The sequence below is a fragment of the Vombatus ursinus genome, unplaced genomic scaffold (genome assembly GCF_900497805.2).
Source record: "Vombatus ursinus unplaced genomic scaffold, bare-nosed wombat genome assembly UNPS02001287.1, whole genome shotgun sequence".
In the NCBI taxonomy this organism is placed as follows: Eukaryota; Metazoa; Chordata; class Mammalia; order Diprotodontia; family Vombatidae; genus Vombatus; species Vombatus ursinus.
The window spans coordinates 6,140,571-6,166,745 of NW_020941065.1; the positions used below are offsets into that span (position 1 = coordinate 6,140,571).

At 41.4% G+C, this 26,175-nt stretch overlaps 1 protein-coding gene across 1 annotated transcript in view; it reads right to left on the minus strand.

Annotated features, from left to right (window-relative positions):
• KSR2 (kinase suppressor of ras 2) overlaps window positions 1-26,175 on the minus strand; it is a 587,027-nt gene that overhangs the window by 122,971 nt on the left and 437,881 nt on the right. The window contains exons 8-10 of the mRNA XM_027865383.1: window positions 15,281-15,346; window positions 11,641-11,767; window positions 2,078-2,246 (exon numbers count right to left, since the gene is read on the minus strand). Coding sequence (XP_027721184.1) covers window positions 2,078-2,246; window positions 11,641-11,767; window positions 15,281-15,346 — 362 coding nt within the window. The remainder of the gene's footprint in view (window positions 1-2,077; window positions 2,247-11,640; window positions 11,768-15,280; window positions 15,347-26,175) is intronic.

The window sequence follows — 26,175 nt, forward strand, 5'->3', positions numbered from 1 at the left end:
CCTCAATGATGGGTCATGTACTGTAAGCTGTTTTCCAGTCAGTAGTGGTGATCCATTGCTTTCAGTCATTCACATTTGCATTTTTACCCCCTTCTTATCAGTTAGCTACATATGCAGATCAACTGGCTCAGGAGACAGATAGAATCTGTGGTCATGGAATGGAACTTTCTCTCCATTTGAAACCAACCAGTGCAAACAAGAATGGGACCCTTAGTCTGCTTATCATCTTGATCAACCTGGTAACTTACCTGTGTAAATATAAAACATGTGCTCTACCCCAGGCTGCTGGTATGATCTGGAGGCAAGCCAAGATGTCCACTGGTTCCACAGAAGGGAGGACTGAGCCAGCACATGGGAGCCTTGGCTTGTCAAAGAGTGGCAACATCATTCAACCAGATGTGGTTCGCATGAGAAACTCAACAATACCTTTGTCCAAAAGCTCAATCCTAGCACTTCAGGGGTTGGGGGGTGGTTATGGGGAGACTGACTGCTAAGTGCCTTAGGAAAAAAGGTGAAAAAAAGAATCTTTGCTGAGCTATGATGACAGAGGCCATCAAGAGGACTGAAAAGCCAAAGGTGTAACTTCCTGTCTCTACCATTGATCTAATATTTTGGATCCCAGTTTAGAGTGCATAGGGCCAGTACTGTGACCAGGTTAGAAATCTTTAGGTTCTGTTGCAAGATCCAACAGAGGGTTTAGGCATTTGCTCATAAGACCCTCAGTGCAGAATCTCATTTCTAGTGCACACCAGTCCCCATCCAGGCTTGGCATCATCATCATCATCATCATCATCATCATCATCATCATCACATTCATCATCATCATCATCTTCCTCCTCTATCTTTCTCTCCCTCTCTTCTCTCTTTTATTTATATTTCACTTTAAAGCTTACAAAGTGCTTGGCATACATGATCTCAGCTGACCCTTCCCAGAAGCCCAGGGAGGTAGGCATTCAAATTATGGTCGATGGATCTACAATTTCATCCCTGTGGCTATCCCCTCCAAAGATCACTGCCTATCCATTCAAGACGAGAGAGGGTTTCTCATCAGTAATGGTTAAGTATTTGGGATTCCACAAGGGCATAGGCTGGATCTTGGATGCCCACTGCTTACATACAGTAGGTATTCATGTGTTAACTTTCTTTCAAGGCAAAGTGCAGCTCCCACCTTCTAAACAGAGCCTTTCTTATTCTCTAAGGTAGCTGGTATTATCTGTCTTGGGGTAACTTCATACTGACTTATCTGTCTTCATATGATCTACGTCTGTCTACAAGTTTACTGAAGCATCTACCCATTGTACTAGAGGCTTTCCTTGATTTCTCTTGACACTGAAAAGAAATGGATGGAGCACACAGACTGTCTGTCCATAGGATCTTAGATCCTGAACTCAGAGGCCATTTAGCCCAACCTCTTCATTTTACAGATAAAGAAACTGAGGCTTAGGGAAGTTAGATGACTAAGGATCATTGATCCTTGGGCAAGACCTTAGAAACCATCTAGTCTGACTTTCATTATACAGATGAAGAAATTGAGTCCCAGGGAGTTTCGGTGACTTATGATCCTAGATTAATAGTTTCAAGGAACCTCAAAAGCAATCTACTCCCATTCTCTTGTTTTATATATGAGAAAACTGAGTCCCATGGAGTTTAAAGGACTGATGACCAAAAATCTAGAAATGGAAGGGACTTCAGAGGCCATATATGCCAATCTCTTCATTTTACAGGTAAGGAAAATGATGCCTGGAAATGTAAAGTGATTTGTCCAAGGTTGCACAGATATTAAATCTCAAAGGTAGGATTTAAACTCATGTCTGTCCTGACTCTCCTGACATTGACCATTCCACAACACCCCACTATCTCAGTAAGTCAGCTTATTTAACCCATCGGCCCTAGACTTCCCTATGCAGCCCCCAGCTGATCCCTGGGAAAGGGCACTTGGCATGGACACATCTCTTCTAGGTCATGGTTTTTGATCTCTTGCCCCCTGGACTTTCCCAAATCCTCTCTGGCACAAACGCCATGATTCCCCAGCTCTGCCTTCACCCGTATGTGGCAAGTCTGCCCAACAAAGGATTACCTGGAAGGTTGAAATTCTTCTGCTGTCTGGTGCACTGTGGAGAGGGGTGGAGTGGGGAAGGAGGGGTGGCACTGGGTGGGAGTGGCGGCGCTGGTGAGGAAGGAGTGGAGGATGTTGTGGAGGAGGGGTTGCTGCTGGAGTCAGGCTGGTAAGGTACCGGAATGTGGTCCTGCAGAAAGAAAAAAGGGGAGAAGGGGAGAAGGATAGTTAGAAAGGCAAAAACAAGCCAGTGAGAGCTCAGTGGCAACACTAGTGCATCCTACCCTCTTTTCTGTGCCGTTGTAGCATCAACAGCCCTGAGAGCTTTCACTCAACTCACCTAACATTTCATGTGAAGAATCCAACTGCCCCTCATTGTATAGCTATGGGAACTGAGGTCAAATGATCACTCAGGATCACAGTTAGAAAATGTTTGAGGCAAGATAAGAGCAACAAATAATAATGATAATAATAATTACCCTTTATCTAACACTTTAGGTTTTGAAAAGCACTTTACAAATATTATGGCATGGCGAATACAGAAATGTTTTGCATGACTTCATATGTGTCATGAATATTGTGTTTCTTACTTTCTTGATGGGTGGGGGAAGGGTGGAGGGAAGAAGAGAATTTGGAATTGAAAATAAAATGAAATTAAAAAAAACCAAATACTGTACATGTATAGCCTATATCAGATTGCTTGTCATCTTGGGAACCGGGGAGCAGAAGGAGGGGGAGAAAATTTAGAACTCAAAATCTTATTGAAGTGAATGTCACAAATGAAAAACAAATAAATGAAAAAAAAATTAAAAACAAAACAATAAAACTATTTTATTTCATCCTCACAACAACCCTGGGAGGTAAGTGCTATTATTACAATACCCATTTTATAGATAAGGCTATGTGTGTGTGTGTGTGTTTTTAATTATTATTAACTCAAGAGAAGCAGGTATGGACTTCTAAGATGTAATACTCTGTTAGTGAATGAACTGAATCCAAAAGGGTAATACAGCTATTAAGTGTCTGCAGTCAAATTTGAACTCAGGTCTTCCTGACTCCAAACTCAGTGTTCTAACCACTACACTGTACTGTCACTATTCCATCAATAGCTTTTCCCACACTCCTTCCAGTTTCTTCCCAGATCTGCCTGGTAGAAGGAAGGAAAAACAGTTTCCATCAAGTAAATCCCTGCCTACCTTTCTGATCCCAGAGAAAAGGTGACAATCTAGCAAATGGCAGTCACTGGAAGGCAATTTGCTGAAGTGGAAAGGCCATTCATTGGCTTTAAAGGTAATCTCTAACACTCTGGTGAAGCAGAGAGAGCATTCATTGGTTTAGAAGGCAATCTCTGATACTCTATAACTTTAGGCAATTTACTTAATTCCCTGGGCCTCAATTTACCCAACCATAAAATGGTGGAGGTGGGGGTAAACTCTTTGTGGGCAGGGAAAGTTTGATTTTGTCCTTGTAGCCCCATTCCCTACCATAGAGCCTTATACATAGTAGGTACTTCATAAGTGCTTGCTGGGATGTTTGCCTGTTTTAACATTGTAGTGTGTGAAAGATTTGGATTCCCTCAAGGTTAACCACCACTCTCGAATGGTTAACATGCTTGAGATGAACCAGAGTCTCTGTGTGAGGTAGGGGAGAGCAAACAAAATCAAGATAAGTCTAGAAGACTTTGTCCTTTAGAAAAGGACAGACTCTGTTTCATCTCAAGCCACTTGTCAGGTGAAGGAGGCCTCCCTGGAGGCACTCCTGATCTGATTCTACCAGAAGGACATCACGTAACTTGGGTTCTCAGTCTGTCCAAAGTTGCTAGATGGATATTTCCATGGTAACACACATGTAAGTCTAAGATGTTGTATGTCAATGACACGTGGAAATGGAGATGGATACAATTAGTTTGTGATATAGAGGCCTGTGAGGCATGTGAAATTCATGTTTATAATTTAATGACTGACTCAAGGACTTCGCACACTTAAAGGCTGTTTAGAAGATCATGCAATCATAGGATCTCAGAGCCAGAAGGCTCCTTTGGGGCCATCTGGTCCAACTGTACTTGAAGAAGAATCCCTTCTGCAATGTGCCATGTGAGGAAGAAACTGGGCATGTATAGCCTAGGGAAGAAAACACTTAAGAGACACATGAGAATTGTCTTCCAGTATTGGAAAGTCTGTCATGGAAGAGAGGGACAAGATTTGTTCTACTTGGCCCTAGAGGGCAGAATGAAGACTGGTGGGTACATGTAGCAGAGGCAGATTTTAGCTCCATGTGAGGAAAATCATCTTAACAATGACAACGGGAGCTGTCCAAAACTAGAGTGGGTTTTCTCAGAATAATCAGAATCATAACCACAGTAATGGCTGCTAGCATTTGTATAATGCTTTAAGGTTTGCAAAGTGCCTTACAAATATTATCTCCTTTTATCCTCACAAACACTAGGAGGTTGGTGTTATTACGATACCCATTTTACAGGTGAGGAACATAAGTTAAGTTAAGTTAAGACATAAGTTAAGTGATGCTCAAGGTCATCCAGCTAGTTTCTGAGGCCTGATTTGAACTCGGGTCTTTCTGTCTCCAACTCTAACTTCCTATTCACTATGCCACCAGCTGCCTCAGATAGGGAGTCCCACCCCATTTAAATCTTTAAGTAAAAGCTGAATGAGTACATGTTAGATTTATTGTAGAGGGTAGTATTTTTCAGGTATGGGTGGGTGGGTTCTTTAATAAAAAAAGGGATTTGTTCAGTGAAGTTAGGATTCAGTCAAAAGGCCACACTTGAGGACACAGAGAGTCACATGTGGCCTTGAGGCCACAGGTTCCCCACCCCTGGTTTAGACCTCTGAGCATTCCAAATCTGACAATCTGTGATCTCCCCCCACCCAGGCCTGAAAAAGTCAATCAACCTATGCATATGGAGAGGTAGTGAAAGTTCTAGTCCTATCTCAGGATTAATGGGACTAGCTATGACCTTGGACAGGTCACTTCCTTCTCTGAGCCTCAGTTTCCTCATCTGTAAAATGAAGGGCTTCAACTTGATGGCTGCTAAGGCCCATTCCAGCTCTGATTCAACGATCCTAAGCTCCTATGACTTAGTGAAGAGGGTAGGGCAGTAATTCACTGCTTCCAACAAAGCTTATTCCACTTTTGGATACTTTCCATTCTTAGAAAGTTCCTACCAGGAAGACAAAGCCTGCCTCTCTGTGATATGGTAGCACATGGAATAGAGCATTGGATCTGGAGTCAGGGAGACCTGAGTTCAAATTCAGCCTCAGACACTCATTGCTGCATAACCCTGAGTTGTGACCAGTGGGCAATGTAAGACCATAGATTTAGCAGTGGAAGGGGCTTTAGAGATCAATGAGTCCAAGCCTCTCATTTTATAGGTGAGGAAACTGAATCACAGAGAGGGTAAGTCACTTCCCCAGAGTTACTCAGCTAGCATCTGAGGCAGAATTTGAATTAAGGTCTTCCTGACTGCAAGTCCATCACTCTCTCCACTGCGCCACCTAGCTGCCCTGTGTTAATGGCACAATTTGGGAACATGGGATGGGGAAAATCTAATTGGCTCAGATGGAGAACAGGAATTCCACGTGACAGTGGAAAAAGCCATGGAATCAGAGTAAGAGGTTCTTGGCTTAGGTCTTTTTTCTACCATTTGTTACCTATATATGATGTTAGACACATCACCTCAATTCAGCTCATCTATACACCTCTCTGTGTGAATGTGTTGTCTCCTACCAAAAAAACATAAGCTCCCTGAGGGCAGGACCTATTTCACTTTTATCTCTGTACTCTCAGTTCCTGACACATGGCGGGAGCTCAATAAATGTTGATTAATTGAATTCAACACACATCTATTAAATAGCTACTATTTGCTATATTATATACAGGGAATATAAAGATGAAAGAGAGACAATCTTCTCAAGGTGATCTTTCTCAGCCTCAGTTTCCCCATCTTTAATGTGTCTATAGAAATATCTGTGCTACCAATCTCCTGGGGTTATTGTCAGGATTGGATGATAGTTTAGAACAAAAATGAACCTTGGAAATTATCTGGTTCAACTCCCTCATTTTACAGATGAGGAAATTGAGGTTAAGATAGGGGAAGTAATTTCCCCAAAGTCACATGAAAAGTAAGGGTCAAACCCTTCTGATTCTAAATCTGTTGCTCTTTCCACTGTATCATAATGCCTTGATGAGATAGAAGTCAAGTAATTACATGCACAAGGAATAGAATGACTTGTTTGGTTCAAGATATTGAGCACAACAATATTAGTCAAAGGAACTGGGGATATTGAGCCTAGAGAAGAAAATACATTGGGGGGGGGGAAGTGAGGAAGGCATATAATAGCTGTTTTCAATAAAACTAATTAGTGGTAGTGCTGTGACTTGAACCTAGCTCTTTTGACATCTCAATCAGTGCTCTCCCCTACCCCCACACCCCAACACATATCAATCTGGAAATGAAAATCCAGGTTCAAGGTTGCACAGTCATATAATGATCTGTCCTCAATGCCTGAAATGGAACTTGGAATTCTCTGTCATCCAGCTAACCATCCAAGTTGAGGCACAAGGCAACAAGCATTGAAAAAGCACTTACCAAGGGCTAGGCACTTGGCTAAACAGAAGGGACAGAAAGAAAGGTAAAAACAGCTCCTGCCCTCTAGGAGCTCACAGTCTAACGAGGGTGGAAAAACACAACCAACAAGGTACAAACAAGATACAGACAGGATAAAATGCAGGTAATCTCAGAGGGAAGGCATGATGATGGCACATCCAAGTGGTCAATATTTCACCTGCTAGCCCCAGATCTTCATTTCAGGGCAGGTGGTGTTGTTAGTGCACAGATCCACCAACGTATGAAATACACAATATTCTCCTTAAGTATCCAGCATATGGTCAAAGATGGGGAAGATGAACCAGCAGGGGGCTGGTCTTTGAGTGAGTGCAGATCCACACTCTCCCTCCCTCCCTGCCACAGGCTGATGAAGGTGGGGGGGGAGCCAAAAGAGCAATTTTAAAAGGGATTCTAACCAGATTGGCTCTGGATTCATAGATGCTACATCACAGTCTGACAAAGAGAATTTGAGCAGAGAGACTGGGCAAGAAAGGGCGGCAGGGGGTGGGGGGTGAGGAGGTAGAGAAGAAAAGCAACCATTTGGACAGATCCCATCCATCTTCACATCGAGGCTGTAATTTAAATAGAGGGTGATTTATTTCTCTTATCAAATTCTCCTCTTTGCAGACAAGCAGAACAATGTCATGGTTATTTCACCCTCTGCTCCTGTTAATGTTCACCTGACGTCAAAATACCGATCACTCCTGTCTGCAAAGTCAGAGAAAGAAAGGTCCCCTGACTTTGGGGCTCTCAAGGTCAACTTGTCTTTGATCAAGCACTGGACTTGAAACCAGGAAGACCTGGGTTCAAATCTTTACTCTGACATTTACTAGCTGTGTGACCAATGGGAAATGCACTTTATATTTTAGGATCTCCATTTCCCCCACTGATAAAATAAAAGTAACGATACCTCATGGGGCTATTGGGAGACTCAAATGAGACAATGGATTTTAAGGGACTTTGAAAACATTCCAACCAAGTGTAATGGTCATTTGGTGTTATAATTATGATGATTATTATTATTCATCTCATTCTTCTCATCTATTTAGATGGAGTTTGGACAGAAATGGTCCTGACAGGCCAATAAGTATTAAAATGTGTGCTCATCCTCTGTATCTCATCCTCCTTTGCAACAAGAGAAGAGCAAATGTCAAATCTACATGTAAATCTCAGGGTTGTGCAGAGACAGAAACCCCACCCTGGCAACTAAGAGAGCCAGAGGGGCAGGGGGTAAAAGGCTGCCAAGGCCTGAATTAGAAACTTAGTTTTTAAATTTCTTCTAATTTCTTTTCTAATTTCTTCAGTTTTGTGGGAAAACAGAAAAAAGTTGACCACCTTCCATATGCCCTGACAAAACTAAGAACCCCGCTGCTTAAGAAAATTAGAAATCTGAATGGGGAGGTAGGGGCATCTTCAAAGAACTGATGTTCTTTGTGAGAATGTGCTTTGGCAAATATTGTCTTTCTTTAAACAGCAAAAGTAAAAAGCCAAAAAGCAAAACCCTAAATAATAGTAACTTCTATTTTGATACCGTTTCAAAGCTTTCAAAGCACTTTCTTCACATGACCTTTTTTTTTGTTTTGTTTTGTTTTGTTTTTTAAGGCAATTGGGGTCAAGTGACTTGCCCAGGGTCACACAGCTAGTAAGTGTCAAGTGTTTGGTCTGAGGCTGGATTTGAACTCAGGTCCTCCTGACTTCAGGGCTGGTGCTCTATCCATTGTGCCACCTAGCTGCCCCTTCACATGACCTTTTAAGGTAGACAGTTCCAGTATAGTTATTCCCATTTTAAAGGTAAGAACACTGAGGCTCTAAGAGCCAGTCCCACTTATAATAAGCATTAGAGGCAGGATTAGAACCTGAGCCTCCAGTCTAGCAAGCTATCACTATGGAAGCATATAAGGGTGTCTGAAAAGCCCCACCAGGTAGCTCCACACCAGCAGGAACAGTATAACACAGGTTAGTCAAAGTGTGGGGGGAAGAGGAGAGCCAATCATGCTGCCTTCCCTCCTGAGCAAAAAGCAGGAAGATAATGTGTAGAGCAACAATGAAAGAGCCAGGCATGCAGGGTCCTAAGTTGTGCCCCCTGCAAAATCAATGCCAAAGAGTCAGCCACTGCCAACAAAGATCCATCATCATCGTATCATCACCACCATCACCTTCATCATCATCATCACCACTGTCATCTTCATTGCTGACATCATCATCACCTTCCACCATCAGCATCCTTCCTATCATATCATCATTACCACTATCACCATTTTCTTTATATCTGTCATCACCATCATTTCCTTCATCGTCATCCCCACCATCACTTTCATCATCACCATTGTCATCACCATCACCACCACCACCACCATCATATTTCTCACTGCCATCATCATCACCTCCCACTGCCATCATCGTCACCTTCCACCATCATCACCATCATCTTCATACCATATCATCATCACCACTATCACCATTTTCTTTATATCTGTCATCACCACCATTTCCTTCATCATCATCACCACCACCACCATCATATTTCTCACTGCTACCATCATCACCTCCCACCACCATCTTCATATCATATCATTGTCACCATCATCATCACTCCCCACCATCACCTTCATCATCATCACCATCATAACCATTACCACCATCATAGCCATCATCAACTTCACTACCATCATTATAGGATCATAGATTTAGAGCTGGAAGGACCCTTGGAGATCACCAAGTCCAAGCTGCTCACTTTATAGATGGAGAGCCTGAGACTGAGAGAGGTCACAGAGTTACATAGCTTGTGTCTGAGGCAGGATTCAAACTAGGTCTCCCTAACTCCAAGGCTTGATGAACCAGGAGACTCTATCCCCTGTGTCAGACGTCCTGATATATTCACAAAAAAAAAAAAAACTTAAAGAGGAGAGAGTATCCAGGAGAATGCTACCTAAATAGCTCTCTTCCAGCTCTTAAGTTATATTGCCTATGTCCAATAACTTTGAGAAAACCTTAAGATCATCCCCTTACATATCTCTGATATTATAGACAGGCGAGTCTACTCTATGTACACTCTTGAAAAATAAAGAACAATTAATCTGCTTTTAAAACAAATGCCAAGTCATTCTCAATCCCTAAGGATTTTCAGCAGAAGTCTGGTCCCAGTTCCCAGTCTCATAGGAGGGGGCATTGTATTCAAACAAATGAAATTGTCTCTGTTTGGCACTGGAGTTGGAGTCAGAAAAAAATGATTAAAATCTTGCCAAAGACACATACAAGCTGTGTAACCCTCAGCAAGTCACTTAACATCAGATTCTTTTTTTTTCTCATCTGCAAAATGAGAGATTGACTCGATGGGTCTAAGATCTCCTTTAGCTCTAAATCAAATGAGCTCAAACGAGATAACATATGTAAAGTGCTTTGCAAACCATAGAGTTTACGTTAGCTTCTGTTAAGATGCTGTAAATTACATAACAAATTTCCCTGGGCGAGTAACTATTTACAGGACTGTATTGTCAAATCTCTTTGAAGCAGCCTAGGTTCAAACTCCCATATGGAGGCAGCCAAATTAAGTGAAGAAGAATCTGCATACCCAGTCTTTGCATCTCTCTGGGGGAGGAGTCAGGATTATAATAGTAGGAAGCATAAGAGACAGAATGTCGGGGGGGGGGGGGGTGATCACTTGCTCAATTCTAAGCACCTATCTGTCCAGGTTAGTCTTCCGGAGAATGAGAGAGAGGTAGAATAGAAAATAAACAAGATTTGGAGGCAGAAGACTTGAGTTCAAATCCTAGCTCTGCTATTCACTATCTGTGTGACCTTGAATAAGTCACTTCCCTTCTTTGGGCCTCAGATTCCCCTTCTATAAAATGAGGGCATTGGACTAGAAGGATTTCTATAGTATGGTGCACTGGAAAGGACACTGGTTTTGGAGTTGGATGACTTGAGTTCAAATCCTGCCTCTCCTTCTTGCTACCTGTCAGACATTAGGCAAGTCACTGCCTTGCTCTGGGGGAGAGAAGCTTCCTCATCTGTATACGGATGAGATAGGACTAGGTCAGGGATTGTATATGGTAGAAATCCCTGTGTGTAGCCTGGGGAAACCTACGGACCCCTTCTCAGAATAATGTTTTTAAATGGATAAAATAAAACACGAAGGACATACATTATATTGAAATAGTGTGTGTGTGTGTGTGTGTGTGTGTGTGTGTGTGTAAAATAGTTAACATTTATATAGTGCCTACTATGTGCCATGCACTGTGCTAAGTGCTTTACAAGTAGTATCTCATTTGATCCTCCCAACAACCTTGGGAGACAGAGACTATTATTACCCCCATTTTACATGTGAAGAAACTGAGGCCAACAGAGGTTAGTGATTTGCCCAGGGACACACAGCTAGTAAGTGTCTGAGACTGGATTTGAACTCAGATCTTCCTAACTTGGGTCCCAGTGTTCTACCCAATGTACCACTTAACTGCTCTGTGTGTGTGTGTGTGTGTGTGTGTGTGTGTGTGTGTGTGTGTGTACACACACATATATGTATACACATATATGGTGGGACTAGATCAGGAGTTCTTGATATAAAAATATATATAGTACATATATATATATACACACACACATATACATATACATTATATACACACAGATATATAGATGCATATACGCACATAGATAACATGTTTTTTAACCAAGTTCATGGACCTAGGTTAAGAATGCTCACTATGCTCTTTAGGGTCCTTGACAGCTCTAAATTCAACGATCTTTTGACCTGTGTCTCCCTCCCCCTCCATTTAAACAACAGTCTGCATGGAGGACAGCACAAGCTTGGGTGTGCATGACGTCTGGAAGCAAATGTGTCTCCCTTCCTTCCCCCAGCCCAGCTCTCACCCTCTCCCATTCCCCTGGGTTCGATCACAGTCCCCACAGAGCAGGGGTGGGGCTAGCCTCCACATAACCAGCCCCCTCGTAGTAGCCTCACCTTGTTGATTTTGTTGGTTTTAGGGAGAGTCTGACTGATGTGCAGGTCAGAATACCGGGGAGGCTTCCGCAGGGGGTTGTTGATGTCACAGGGCACGGATTCTGTCCGGACTAACCTTGCTGGATCCGTAGGGGTAAAAAGCAATGATTTGAGAGTTTTAGTACGGCCTCTCAGTGCCTTGCAAAACCAACCAACCAAAAGACAATTTGGGTGCTTTTTCCAGATGCTAGCATGCCCTTGCCCCTACCTTCCACCAAAGCATGTCACTGGGGACACCACCTCCAGGAAGCCTTTCCTGCTCCCACCCACCTGATCTTACCTGGAAACTATTTTGTATGTACATTGTGTATATTTTAACCTTAGTTACATGTTATTTTGAACTTATTTATCCACGTACATGTTCTTTACCCAAATAGAATATAAACTCCTGGAAAGTAGGGATTATTTCATTTTCATGTGTATCCCCAGTGCCTAACATAATGCCTAGCACATAGTAGTAGGTGCTAAATGAACCCTTGTTTAACTGATTAATCTATGGCACCAGTGCCTTAAAATGGCTATCTCTTGTTTCATATGTGTCAGAGGCCAATGGGTTCAAACCCCATCTATGAGGCTAACTTCCTTTGTGACCTTGAACAAGTTACTTAACCTCATTGGGCCTCAGTTTCCTCATCTGAAAAATAAGGGGGTTGGACTACATGGTCCCTAAGGTCCCTTTAACCTTTCCATCTCTGATCCTATATAGGTCATCTTTTGCTTCTCAGAGGACAGAGACTAGATGGATCCCCTACTGTGTGTTTTTTTTAATCCTTCATGGAGCTGAGTCTACCACAGACCTTTTCTAAATGTAAATGGAACTGAATTTCAATCTCCTTGAAATTACTTTACAGTTTCTTTGAACTGGTTTATCTTAGCTTTCTCCTATTTCCTCCTGCTTTGGAACCTTTGGACTATGTTACCAACCCAAAATATGGATCCAGGGGAAAAAAGTGCAAATGAAGCTCAAAATCCCTTCAATGTTCCTGCCTGGCAGGGGCATTGTAAGAGGAGGTGATTTAAATTAGGAGCTGGAGATTTAGAATGACCTACATGTTTCACATAGGGTCCAATGACCAATCAGCTCTCCACTTCTGAAAACTGGGGGGAAAGACAATGAGTAGATATCAATGGGCCTTTTGTAAGCTCATGCTCAATGTGGCTAAGGAGCCCTGGACTTTGTCATCATCTTATCATCCCTGCTGCTTAAGGTTATGGCCCTTTCCATCCATCTAGCAGGTGAACTTTCTTTTCTGTTTTTTTTTTCTGTTTTTTTTTCTTCCTCAATTTGATGGATTGGTTAGTTAGTGAGCTATTTGAGAGCAAGGATTATCTTATTTTTTCCCATTTGCGCCACTAACACTTAGTACAATGCCTGATGCATAATAAACACTTAATAAAGGCTTTTTAAAATTCCTTCACTCATTTATTAATTCAAATGAAGGGTCAGTACTGTGGGCTGTATCCAGACAATAGTCGTTGTTTTTCAGTCACGTCTAACTCTTTGTGATCTTATTTGGGGTCTTCCTGGCAAAGATAGTGGAGTGGTTTTTATCATTTCCATCTCCAGTTCATTTTACAGATGAGGAAACTGAGGCAAACAGGGATGAACAACTTATCCAGAATCACACAGCTAATAAGTGTCTGAGGCTGGATTTGAACTCATGAAGATGAGTCTTCCTGACTAATAGAGAGATAGATAGATAGAGCCCACTGCTCTATCCACTGTGCCGACTAGCTGCCCTATCCGATACAAGTCAACAAACATTGGTTAAGCACCTGTTGCATGCCAGGCACTGTCCTAGATACTAGCAAATAGAAGAAGTGTTCAGTAATCATCAGATGAATTTGAATTTGGGTACAAGGCTGATTGTCTCTATGAGACAACATGATTGGGTATACCACTTTCTTGTGCACTTACATCTAGTTCAAGAACTGAATTTTTCTCTTGAACACTGTTTGCTGCAGGATAGCACTCTGTGGAGGGAAAAAAATTTCCATCTCTCAGAGGCCATCCAAGGGGTTTAGTTCTTCAACTGCTAAAAAAAAAGGATCATTATTAAGTGCATTGCCTATCAGGGGGCCTCACAACATGATGCCGAAGGACCATATTCTCGAGTTCACAGAGTATTTGGAATTCAGAATTAGAAACAGCATCGTTAAATATATCAAGCAGTTCAAAGAGTGTTATGTTCAGAAGCAGCCCTAGAAAAGGTATTTTTTCAGGCAGTTGGGATGCTTGAATGAATACCAACCACCAAACAGATGAAATTGTCTTATTCGAGAGGCACCATGACACAATGGTGGGCACATTGGTTCAGGATTCAAATCATGAACAAGTTATTTAATCTCTGGGCCTCAGTTTCCTCATTTGAATGGGTTGGTTCTTGAGGGCCTCAAAGGTCTCTTCTAACTCTAGATCTAGAAGCCAATGGACTTTAAATTTAACTTCATTTTCTGTGCTAGCAAACGGGGATAATGAAAAACATAATCCAGAGGAAAAGGCCCATGCCTTCTTGAAATTCTTCCATAGTTACTTTGCATTTCCTTGTTGGTTCTGTTCCCCTCATCTTCCCAGTAGAATATAATCTTTTAGAGAGGAGGGACTGTTTCACTTCTGGCTTTGAATACAGTAGGTGTCTAATAATTGTTTATTGATATGAATTAAATTTAGCTTTGAAATATGATGCAGTTTGGTTTTTTCCCGTTAGTATCTAGGTTAATGTGAAAATAAAATTGCTTTCCCTAAGACTATACAGTTGGCAGAGGTTAGGGGTTAAATGTGGAATGGAGGGTGGGAATCATGATGAGTGGCAGGAGAAAGTCAGCCTCAGCATTAACTTTTGCTGCACATACTTCACAAAGTGAATAAGCCACCCAAGTGTGATTACTGCCTCAGTAAGCTAGAATCAAGGGAAGTTTAAATGAAGTTGACGGGAAATCATTTACCCCAGAGACAACTCTATCCCCTGCCTCTCACATTTAATTAAGCCTCTGGTAGAGATCTGGGTGGACAGAAAGGAATGTCTTCCCATAATCAGGTTCCTCTTTAAGAAGCACAAACTCATTCTTCTCTCTGCTAGGTAAAAAAGGGTAGGGTGCTCTGAAAGAGGAAGGAAGGAAGGAAGGAAGGAAGGAAGGAAGGAAAGAAAGAAAGAAAGAAAGAAAGAAAGAAAGAAAGAAAGAAAGAAAGAAAGAAAGAAAGAAAGAAAGAAAGAAAGAAAGAAAGAAAGGAAGAAAGAAAGAAAGAAAGAAAGAAAGAAAGGAAGAAAAAGGAGATAGAATGAGTTGGTGAGCATTTGTTGATTACTGTGTGCTAAGTGCTACACTAACTGTGTGGATTAGCGATTATGTTTGTGACTTCATTGTCACCACTTTTTCCTCATGAGATGAGAACTCATGGTCTAGGGCCATCACAGTCTAAGACCTTGACTGTCCATCCTCACACCTGAAGTACCAGACAGGGTCTTGATTGTTCAAGAGATATTCTGTATCCAATGGAAGTAGAGATGGAATAAATGGATATATCACTTGGCTGGACTTCCTTTCTAAGAATTCAACATGCAGAGAGCCCACGGGGGAAGCATGCGCTAAATTCTTACCTCCACGGTGGATGATCAGTAAGTGGCATGGGGGAGCTTCTTTGGTGCATTTGTTATGACATTTTAACCTAAGAGGAAAGAGGAAATAAAATGAACACGAAGCTCCATCTAGCCCAGACAGCTCTAGATGCCTCTATTAGTACATCTATAGTATCCAAGGATAAGTAGCCATGCCAGAGGGGAAAGAAATGGGAAGAAACTTCTAAACAGAGGACTCAGCCTAGAGAACAAAGACTTATTAGAGAAGTATAACTATCTATCAAGGGCCCTATGTCTCTGAGGATCTCACTTCTACTTATTCCAGACAATTTCCCTGCTACTTAGCCCCTCTCCCCACCTGAGATCAAACCTCTAACCCGTGAGTTAATCCCTTCAATTTGGGGGCTCCTCCATGAGGAACTGTCCTGATTGGTGAGTGAAAGTAAACCCACTATAACCAGCCAGCCCCCAAACTATGCTGAACATCTATCATCCCTTCACCTTGGACATCTTTCACCTTAGGCATTCCACTTAACCTCTCTGGACCTCATTATTTCCTTATAGGAGTCTGCTAATACTTCTCACTTCACAGGTCTGTTCTTGAGTTAATTTGTGAGTTTATGTTCTGCTAACAAAAGAAAGAGGAATATCAAAGGTACTATTTCTGGCTGATATAATTTGTGCTTTAATAGAGAGCCATGGAAAAGTAGAAAGGGGGCTGGATTTAGAGATAGACATAAGTTCAAACTCCTCTACTTATGCACTCGATCCCAGTCCTCTCCCATCTCTTTCAAGAGCCTGCTCTGTTAATTATCCCCTCTCTTTCTAAAAATTAATGTCATTTAAATTTTTTTTTTCCTCTCCCTGTTACCACCACCCCTACGACCACTGGGAAAAGAGAAAGAAAAACAAAAGTCTTATAACAAATATACAAAGTCAAGTAAGATAAATTCCTACTTTGGCCACGTCTAAAATATAGATATCTCATTCTGCACCCTGAGTCCAGCACCCCTCTGTCAAGAGCTGGGAAACAAACTTCATCATGAGTCCTCTAGAATCATGGTTGGTCACTGTGCTGACCAGAGTTCTTAAGGCTTTCAAGGTTTGTTTTCAGTGTTGTTACTGCATAATTGTTCTCCTTGTTCTGTTGATTTCACTCTGCATCAATGCATGTATTTTCCCAAGTTTTACTGAAACCATTCCTTTCATCATTTCTTATGGCACAATAGTATTCCATGACACTGATATACTATAAATTGTTTGGCCGTTCTCCAACAGATGCTGAACCTTACCTTGAGTTTCCAGTTCCTTGTTTCTACAAAGAGAGATCCTATAAATCCTTTGGTACATATGGGTCTTTTCCTCTTTCTTTGATCTCTTTGGGGTACAGGTTTACCTACTAGTTCCACTAGATCAAAGGGTATGCACAGTTTAGTGACTTTGGGGGTAGAGTTCCAAATTCTTCTCCAGAATAACTGGGCCAGTTTACAGCTCCACCAACAGTGAATTAATGTGTCTATTTTTCTACAGTCTATCTACTTTCTCTTCTTAATTTTCAACTTCTGTTTATCAACTGGTTTATCCTTGATGCCTACAAACACGTTCAGATCTCCCCCATTCTTCACCCATTTCTACCATCCCCTCAAACTAACATTCATTATCTCTCTTTTCTTTGACAGGCAAAGTGCCTTTAAAATGACAGCAGCAGTGGGGAGGGAAAGGGGATGGGGAAGCTGTTTATGTTCACTCACACTTTTTCACTACCCACTCACTTTTCAACCCTTCCGCTGGACATAAACTATCAATTATCTATTTATCCCTAAATGCAATGACTTTTTCTCAGTCCTCATCTTTCTTGCCTTCTCCTCAAAACTTGATACTGCTGACTACCCTCTCCCTCCAAATATTTATTTTCTCTGGGTTTTTATGATATTGATTTCTTCTAGTTCTCTTCCTATCTTTTCTAGGTCTCCTTTGAATTACAATTAATGATAATAATAGCTAACATTTCTATAGCACTTTAATGGTCGCAAAGTGTTTTACATATATCTCATTTGAAGTTTAATTATACATACATACAAATATATATACATATATACATATGCACGCATGTGCACATGCACATATATGTACACATACATATATGCATACACACATACATATATATCCCTCTCCACTATGAGTGGGTATACTCTAGTCTAGGGCTTCATCCTAAACCCTTATCTCTTTTCTCTCTATAGTCTCTCTTGAAGATCTCATCAGCTCCCATGGATTCAACTAGCACCTTTGCAGATGACTCCCAGATCTATGCAGCTCTCTCCTGACCTCCAACACTTCATTGCCAACTGATCATTTGATTATCTTCAGATGGATGTTTTATGGACATTTCAAATTTAGCTTGATGCAAGGTAGGACAGAGAACAATTTCTTAATCGTTAAAGCTGTCCATACATAGAATGTACTGCCTTGAGAAATGCTGGGTTCCCCTTGATTGGAGGTGTTCAAGCACAGGCCAAATGGACTGTTTCCCAGGCATTTGTTAGAGGGAGATTTTTTTCCCCACATAATGGTTGAACTAGATGGTTACTGAAGTGCCTTCTAATTCAGAAACTGTGAATCAGTGACCATTTGTTTTTCCATTACCCCTTGGGTCACCTACAATTGGTCCTGTCCTGAGATTGTGATATTCCATTAGCAACAGTCATAACACATCCCTGAGATAACACTGATGTTAAGAAAAAAAAGCTGGGCTTTGGTGACAGAGAACCACTCAAGGTCTTCAAAGCCATGGTGAGATTTCAGAAATGTAATCCAGTCAGTTTCACTTTTGGGGTTTCATAGGATCATAGATCCAGAACTAGAAGAACCTTAAAAAATCATTTGGTCCAACTTCCTCATTTTACAGATGAGGAATATGAGGCCTAAATTAGGTAAGTCTTGCCTAATATCCTTTAGAATGTAAGCCACTTGAGGGCAGAGACTGTTCTTGCCTTTCTTCATGTCCACATGGCACAATGCCTCAATATATAGTAAGCACCAAGTTGACTGACTTGATCTGCCACACAGGCAGGATGAATCATAGTTTCTTTCTTTCACAGTTTTCAAAACCAGACTGCAAGTTTTATAAGACATAGCACTGCCAGTAATCTCAGTGTTTTGTCTGCCCCACATCTAGTGCAGTGCTCTGAACATAGAGATCAAGCGTTTGTTGAAATCAATCTCTTGAGACTGAGCAATGCAACATGATGGAAAGAGATAGCGCTGCACTTGGACTTTGCATTCTGGCTCTGAAACGTATTCGGTTTGTGACCTTAGGCAAGTCAACTAACTTTAATAAGCCTCAGTTTACTCATTTGTAAAAAGGGAAAAAAATAATCTTTCACTTCCAAGCTCATGGGCTTGTCCCAATGATAATTACCCTTAGTATCTCCCTCTCCAAAGTTACTTTCCATCTACTCTACATGAATCTTGCTTATACTTATTTAGAATGCAAGGTCTATGGCAATGGACTACCACTTTTCCTTTGTGTAAAAACTCATTAAATCTTTTCAAACCATCAAGTTCTTAAGCAACCTTCCAAGACCACAAGTTACAGCGCAGATGCTGACCAGCACTGATAGAAGAAATTTCTTCCCTGAGAGTTGCTGATATGATTTGGCCTAAAGGTCTGGACCACCAGGACAAACAATGATTATAACACTGTTTCAGAAATGTGAGCTGTTGTCATTATTGAATGAGTGAGTGAATGAATGAATTTTGGTGCTGTGGAATGATGACTGATCTAAGAGTGCTGAGTCAAACAACCTGAGTTCAAACGCTAGCTATACCATTTACTGGCATGTAGAGAGCCTGGTGGCTCAGTGGACAGAGCACTGGGACTGGAATCAAAAAGACCCAAGTTCAAATTCTAGCTTCAGACACTTACTGGTTGCATGAGCCTGGGCAAGTCCCTTAACCTCTGCCTGCCTCAGTTTCCTAAACTGTTAAATAGGGGTAATAATAGCACCTAACTCCCAGATGAGAGGATCAAATAAGATAATATTTGTAAAACATTTAGTACAGTATTTGGCACATAGTAGAGGTTTAATAAATGCCCGGTCCTTCCTTCTTTCTGGGCAAGTTATTTCATATCTAAGTATCCCAATCAACTCTCTCAGGCTACCAATATTGAGAGTAAACCTTTCTCCATTAAAAAAAAACTTAAGAAAAAATTTCCCCATATGTTTCCTAGTTTTCTTCCAGTATTGCTATATTAAACCACCTTTTGGGCATCGTGAACTGGATGTTCAGTAGACATCTTAAACTCAACCTGTCCAAAACAGAACTCATTATCTTTCCTCCTAATCCCTGACACCCCTCCCCTATCACACTTCACTATTGCTGTAGAGGGGCAACACTGTCCTTCCAGTCTCTCAGACCTCAAGACCCTTGACTTCTCAAAATCTCTCACCTCTCATATCCAATCTGTAGTCAAGGTCTATCAATTTTACCTTAACATTTCTTATATATGATCCCTTCTCTCTTCTGGCATTGACACTACCCTAGTACAGGACCTCATCACATCATGTCTGGATTATTGGCAGTCTGTTAGGTGGTCTTCCTGCCACAAGTCTCTCCCTGCTTCAGCCCATTCTCCACCCATCTGTCAAACGATCTTCCTAAATCATAGGATTGACAATATTACCTCTACTTAATAAACTGCAGCGACTCCCTATCACCTCTAGAATCAAAGATAAAACCCTCTGTTTAGCATTCAAAGCCATCATAATATGACCCCCTTCCCTCTACCTTTTCAATCTTCTTATACCTTTCACTCCTCCAACATACTCTGTGATCCAGTGATGTTGGCCTTGCTGTTCTCAGAGAAGATATTTCATTTCCTGAAAACAAGACACTTGATCTCCTGACTGGGCATTTTCACCGGTCATTCTACACATCTGGAATATATATTTCCTTCTCTTTCTCTCTCTGTCTCTCTCTCTCTCTCTGTCTCTCTGTCTCTCTCCCCTCCATCCTCACCTCCTGGCTTCCCTCTCTAACTTCAAGCCCCAGCTAAGATCTCACCTTTTATAGGAAACCTTTCCTGATCCCCATTAATGTTAGTACCTTGACTCCACTATCTCCAATTTATGTGGAATATACCATCTTAGCACACAATTATTTGAACGTTGTCCTCTCTATTAGAATGGACTCCTTGAGAACAGGGGCTAGTTTTAACCTTTCATTGTATTTTTATTGACTGACTGGATGACAATGAGTAGAATATGTAATTAGGTTAATTTTGAATTGATGTCAGCAAAATCTTCCTAACTATGAGAGCTGTCCAAAGATGAAATCACTTGTCTTCAGTGGTGGGGGATGCCCTTTCATTCAATTCAATTCAATATATATTTAAGTGCCTACTATGTGGCAGCCATTGTGCTAAGCACTGGGGATACAAATAAGAAAAATAAAGGCAGTTCCTGCCCTCTGGGAGCTTACAATCTAATGGAGGATGATAATGCATAAGAAAATAACTGGAAACTGGAAAGTGTGTGTGTGTGTGTGTGTGTGTGTGTGTGTGTGTGTGTGTGTGAACACCGGGAGGTACAAGAGAAGAAGTATCTATCTTGTTAAGCAGAGGTTAAGCCACCACTTGTTGGCATTGCTTTCATTGTTGGATTGGACTAGATGCCAATGAGGTAATTTCCAGCTCTCAAATTCTATTATTCTGTAGTGTTTCCTTTGTGCCAGCCACTGTTCAGTCCTGGAATTGCCCTTAGGTAATTTTAAAGAAAACCATCTCTACAGAAGTAGCTGTAGCCATGTTAACTGAACTTGAAAGTTCACTGCTGGCATTACCAGGCCTGTCGGTCCGTGGAGACTCATTTAACCAGGGGCGTGCATTGACCCTCCTGACCACGGCTGAACCATGAAGTTAACAGGCAAGGCTGCTAAAGAGCTCTGTGTCTTGCCCCTCTCTGGAATTTTTCCTTTCTTAATTTCCCAGGTTGTAATCCCTAGTAGTAATCATAAAGCCCTAATTCACCACATGGCCAGGAAGATGGGCAATGGTGTGCCCTGGCAGCTTGCTAGCCTTGGCAGCAGGAAGTGGTGGAGGTGAGAGGGTGACTGCTTCCCCACCAGCAAACCTGCAAGAAACATATCTGCAGTGCTCAGACAATTAAACTGGATGACACAGGGTCAGTCTCTCAGCAAGAATTGGGACAAGCATCTCAGCAAGGTTTGCTAACAGAGAGCATGGGATTATACTTGAACTGCAGATGCAGAGCATCTCTGTGCAATCAGAAAGAAAAATATAGTCAAGTCTTTTTTTAAGTGACTGAACATTCCTTCATACACTTCCATAATGTCCCACTTTCAGAGTTTTTTTTTCCCTTTGGGGAATGAGCATTCTTTCTCCCAAATTCACCCATTTCTTATAATTTTGTTGTGGTGCTAATGGGGAAGAAATAATAGTAAAACCTCATCTTTTCAAATGTCAGATTTTGGACACCCTTTGACCCTTCCAAACAGGGTAGTGCAGTGGAAATAATGGTAGATTTGAAGTTAAAGGATCAGTATTCGAAACCTACCTGTTCTACTTACTGTGTATGTAATATTAGACAAATCACTTTACCTATCTGTACCTCAGTTTCCAAATCTGTAAAATGATGGGATTTGATAAAGCAGCTTCTGAGATCCCTAATAGCACTGCATATATGAACTCATAAACCCTATTGAAAACTCAGGAGTAAAAGAAGGCATGTCTGCACGCGCACACATGCACACACACACACACGCACACACACACACACACACACAACTATTGTGATAAATAGTAATAATAACTTTCATTTGTCTAGTTTTTTAATGGCCCTCAAAGCACTTTACAGATATAACCTTTGGCCCATTACCACCACTGCTCCAAGCTCTAGCCTCACATGTCTCGGGGCTGACCCAGTCATTGGAAGTTATCCCCTTGGAGGTTCTGAGGGACAGCTCCAAACCAGCCAATTCATCTTGGGGTAGCCTTAGTATCAGACCAAATTAGGAGTGCTCTTTGTCCTTTTAATAAAATGTCAACAATCTATATGAAAAGACGTCTTAAGGGAAGCAGCATAGAACCATGGAAAGAATGCTGACTTTGAAGGGAGAGGCCGTGGGTTCAAATCCTATCTCTGCCATTTAGTACTTTGTAACTTTGTGTAAATCACTTGACTTCCATGGACCTCAGCTTCCTCATGTGTAAAATGAGAGGGTTGGAATAGATAGCCTTTGAAGTCCTTTCCAGCTTGCAAACTGTGGTCCCATAAGTTCTAAATTAAATCCCAAGGTTTTTCCACACTGAAATTCTCATCAAAATGTTTGGAGAATTCTCCTGTCCAACTTTCTTTACACTTGTCCCCATTTGAGCCTCAAAACAATCCTGTGAGGTAGGTATTCAAACTGTTAGATCATCAATTTAAAGCTAGAAGGGACTGTGGAGGCCATCTTGTCCAACCTCCTCATCTGTAAGATGAGGAAACTAAGGCCCAGAGTAGTGAATCATGGAATTTGAGAGTTAGAAGGTACCTCAGTGACCATCTAATTCTAGCCTAACCCATACATAAAAGAAATCCTCACTACAATATCTCCATCAAATGGGCATTCAGCTGCTACTTAAAGACCTCCAAAGCAGGAGACCCTACCATCTCTCAAAGCAAGTCATATCATTTTTGTCTGATTTAATTATTAAGCAGTTTTTTCACCTGACATCAAGCCTCAGTTGACTTCTTTGCAAATTTTACCCCCTGCTCTTGGTTCTGATTTCTGGGACCAAGCAGAATGGGGCCAGGCTCTCTTTCAGATGACAACCCATAAAATACTTAAAGACTGTTATCATGTCCTTCCTGAGTCTTCTCTTCTTCAGGCCAAACATGCCCATTTCTTTAACCAATGTATGCATGACAGGAACTCCAGGCCTTTTGCCATGCTGGTTGTTCTTCTCTGGACATTCTCTAGCTTATCAATGTCCTTCCAAAATTGTGGTGCCCAGAACTGAACACAATACTCCAGGTGAGATCTGGTGAGAGCACAGCACAGTGAGACTATTGCCACCCTATTCCTGGAAATTCTACATCTCTTACTGTAGCCCAATATCCCTTTAGTTTAACTGGCTGCTGTATTACCCTGCTGACTCACATTGAGTTTTGCAGTCCACTAGGACCTCCAGATCTTTTTCAGAACAACTATTATGGAGCCATCTTATGTTGCTGAAGTTGATTTTTTCCTATCCAATTTCAAAAACATGCATATGTATATATACACACATACACATGCACGTGTGTGTGTATATATACATACACACATATATATATATACACATATCTATCTCTATATCTGTCTATCCTCTATCTAGCTAAGCTCATCTTACAGATTCAGCCCAAATCTTTATCCTGTCAAGAGAGTGTATTCAAATGCCAGACTCAGTATCCCAACCTAAGTCTGTCATCCAACCCAATATAAAATATTGTAGCTCACACAGGAAGGAAGTGAAAAATCTGATATTTGAGTACAGGTCTTCTTATTTCAAAATCAAAGCTCTCTCTATTGCACCACCACCTTCTCTGTTTTACAGATGAGAAAACTGAGGCTCAAGGAGGACAAATGACTACCTCCTGCTCATACAGCTAGTAAACATCAGAGGTGGCATTCAAACCTAGGGTTCTCTGTTCTCCAAGTCCAGGTTTCAGTCCTGGATGCCCTTCTGCACTTGGCTGCCTTTCCAAGCCCCAGAACTAAAATAAAAAGCCAATCAACACCTTTTTCCTTAGGCTATCACTCTGAACCTCTAAGGTGGAATACATATTAATCTCCATTGCTGGGTTTCCTGGTACATTAGAAACAGCAATTAAATTCAACAAGTAGGGAAAAGACCTACAAAGTGCCTACTATGTGCCAGGCACTGTGCTACATGCTTTACAAATATCCTCTTTTTTGATCCTCACAACAACCCTGGAAAACTGAGGCTGACAGACATTAAGTGACTTGCCCAGGGCCACCCAGGTAGGAAGTGACTGAGGAGAGATTTGAACTCAGGTCTAGTGACTCCAGATCCAGCACTCTATCCACTGCACCCTCTAGCTGTCTATCAAGTATTAAGTACCTGCTCTGTAGAGAGCTTTTCACTAATAAATCAGTTGGGGAATAATTTGATCAGGAGGCTCTGAGGAGTAAATAACCTAACAGAGGGAGATGTGATAAGTCTCACCCAGTGAGAGGAGGCAGAAAATCTAAAAAGCAGACACAGGCCTTGGTCACCATAGAGTATAGGAATGCCTGTGTTCATAACCAGAATTCCAAGTCAGTATGAAAAGGGTAAACTATGTCTAGTTCTCTCTGAATGCAAAGGCAGGAAAGTGTATAACACATTTTAAAAAATTTCCATCTAAAATAAATATGATAAAAAATAAAGTTTTGGTATTTTAACTAGTAAGCCAGTTATCTGGAAAATTTATTTATGTGGAACACCCTCCTCCCAAGTGGTGCTAGATAAATGAGGTGGAACCATATCTACTAATTAAATATATGGTTTTCTTTGAAAACTTGCAAGAATTGGCTACCCTTCAAACAATTGCTTCAGGGAGATTTGTTGGCCTAACTTTTAAAACTAGGCAGAGTGTCTGTTCTTTCCTTTGCCCTAAGTACTCCACTACATGTGTAAGGAAGCACAAAGTGACAGACTGTCTTCTCTTCTCTTTTCCTATCCCTTCTGGCTTGGGAGTATTGTCCCCAGAAGGACATCAATGGGGCTTTCAGTCTTCCAGGCTTGGGGGCCAAACAAGACCTCTGGCATTCTACTGCCAGAATGCCAGAATATGACCACATTTATGAGTGACTCCACTGCTTGAGTAACTGGCTTTTGGTAGAAGATCTGTGGAGCCTGGAACCAGGCCTGATGCTGCCTTTGGGCATTAAACTCCATCAAAGATGGGATGTGAAGAGTTCCCACTGTTACCTAGAGCCCTGAAAGCGTGGGATTCATTCCAATAGCAGTTTTTAACAGGTATTTATGGCCAAGCCACAGGAAGAATGTTCTGAGGACCTTAAAAAAATCTTTTATTCTGTATGAAGTAGGGGGCAAATGTGGCATAGGAGATAGAATGTTGGACTTGTACAAAGTCCAAGTCAGGAAGACGAGTTTAAACTCTGCCCTTGGCTCTGTGCCCCTGGACTAACCTCTCCACCTCAGTTTCCTTATTTGTCTAATGGAGAAAATAAGAATTTACTTACCTTGACCTGTCGTGAAAACCAAATGAGATAATATATAAAGCAGTTTGAAACCTTAAAGTGCCATACATAGATTAGCTGCTATTATTGATGTTGTTGTTATCATACTCCCTGAAAGTACATGTCAGAATGGAAATAGAGCTAGCCTGAGAATCAGAATAAACCTGGGTCTGAATCTGGTCTCCAATTCCTACTAGCTATGGGATGGTGGACAAGCTATTTGCCCTCCCTGATCCTTGGTTTGCCATCTGTAAAATGGAAGTAATCATGTATCTAATTCATAGGATGAGTGAGAAGATTAAAGGAAATAAGATAGGTAAAGTTTTTGGGAAACCTTGTAGTACTATATCATTGTCAGTTATTATAGATTTATGTGGAAGCCAGCATTCCCTACATGAATGCAATCACAAATCTGGCTCAAATGTATATGGGGGAGGCCTATGGCATAGTAGAGAGAAGTGGCCTCAGTGTCAGAAAGATGTAGGTTCAAGTCTTCACCCTGACAGATACTGGCTTGTGTCCTTGGGCAAGGCACTGAACCTCTCGGTGTCCCAAGGTGACTCTCTAAGGCTATAAATGGCAAAATAGGTGCTTGTTGAAAAAGCAACATCCTCAGAGCTTCTAGCAGTGATGGAAGCCCAGTACAGGTTATTAAAAAATCTATTCA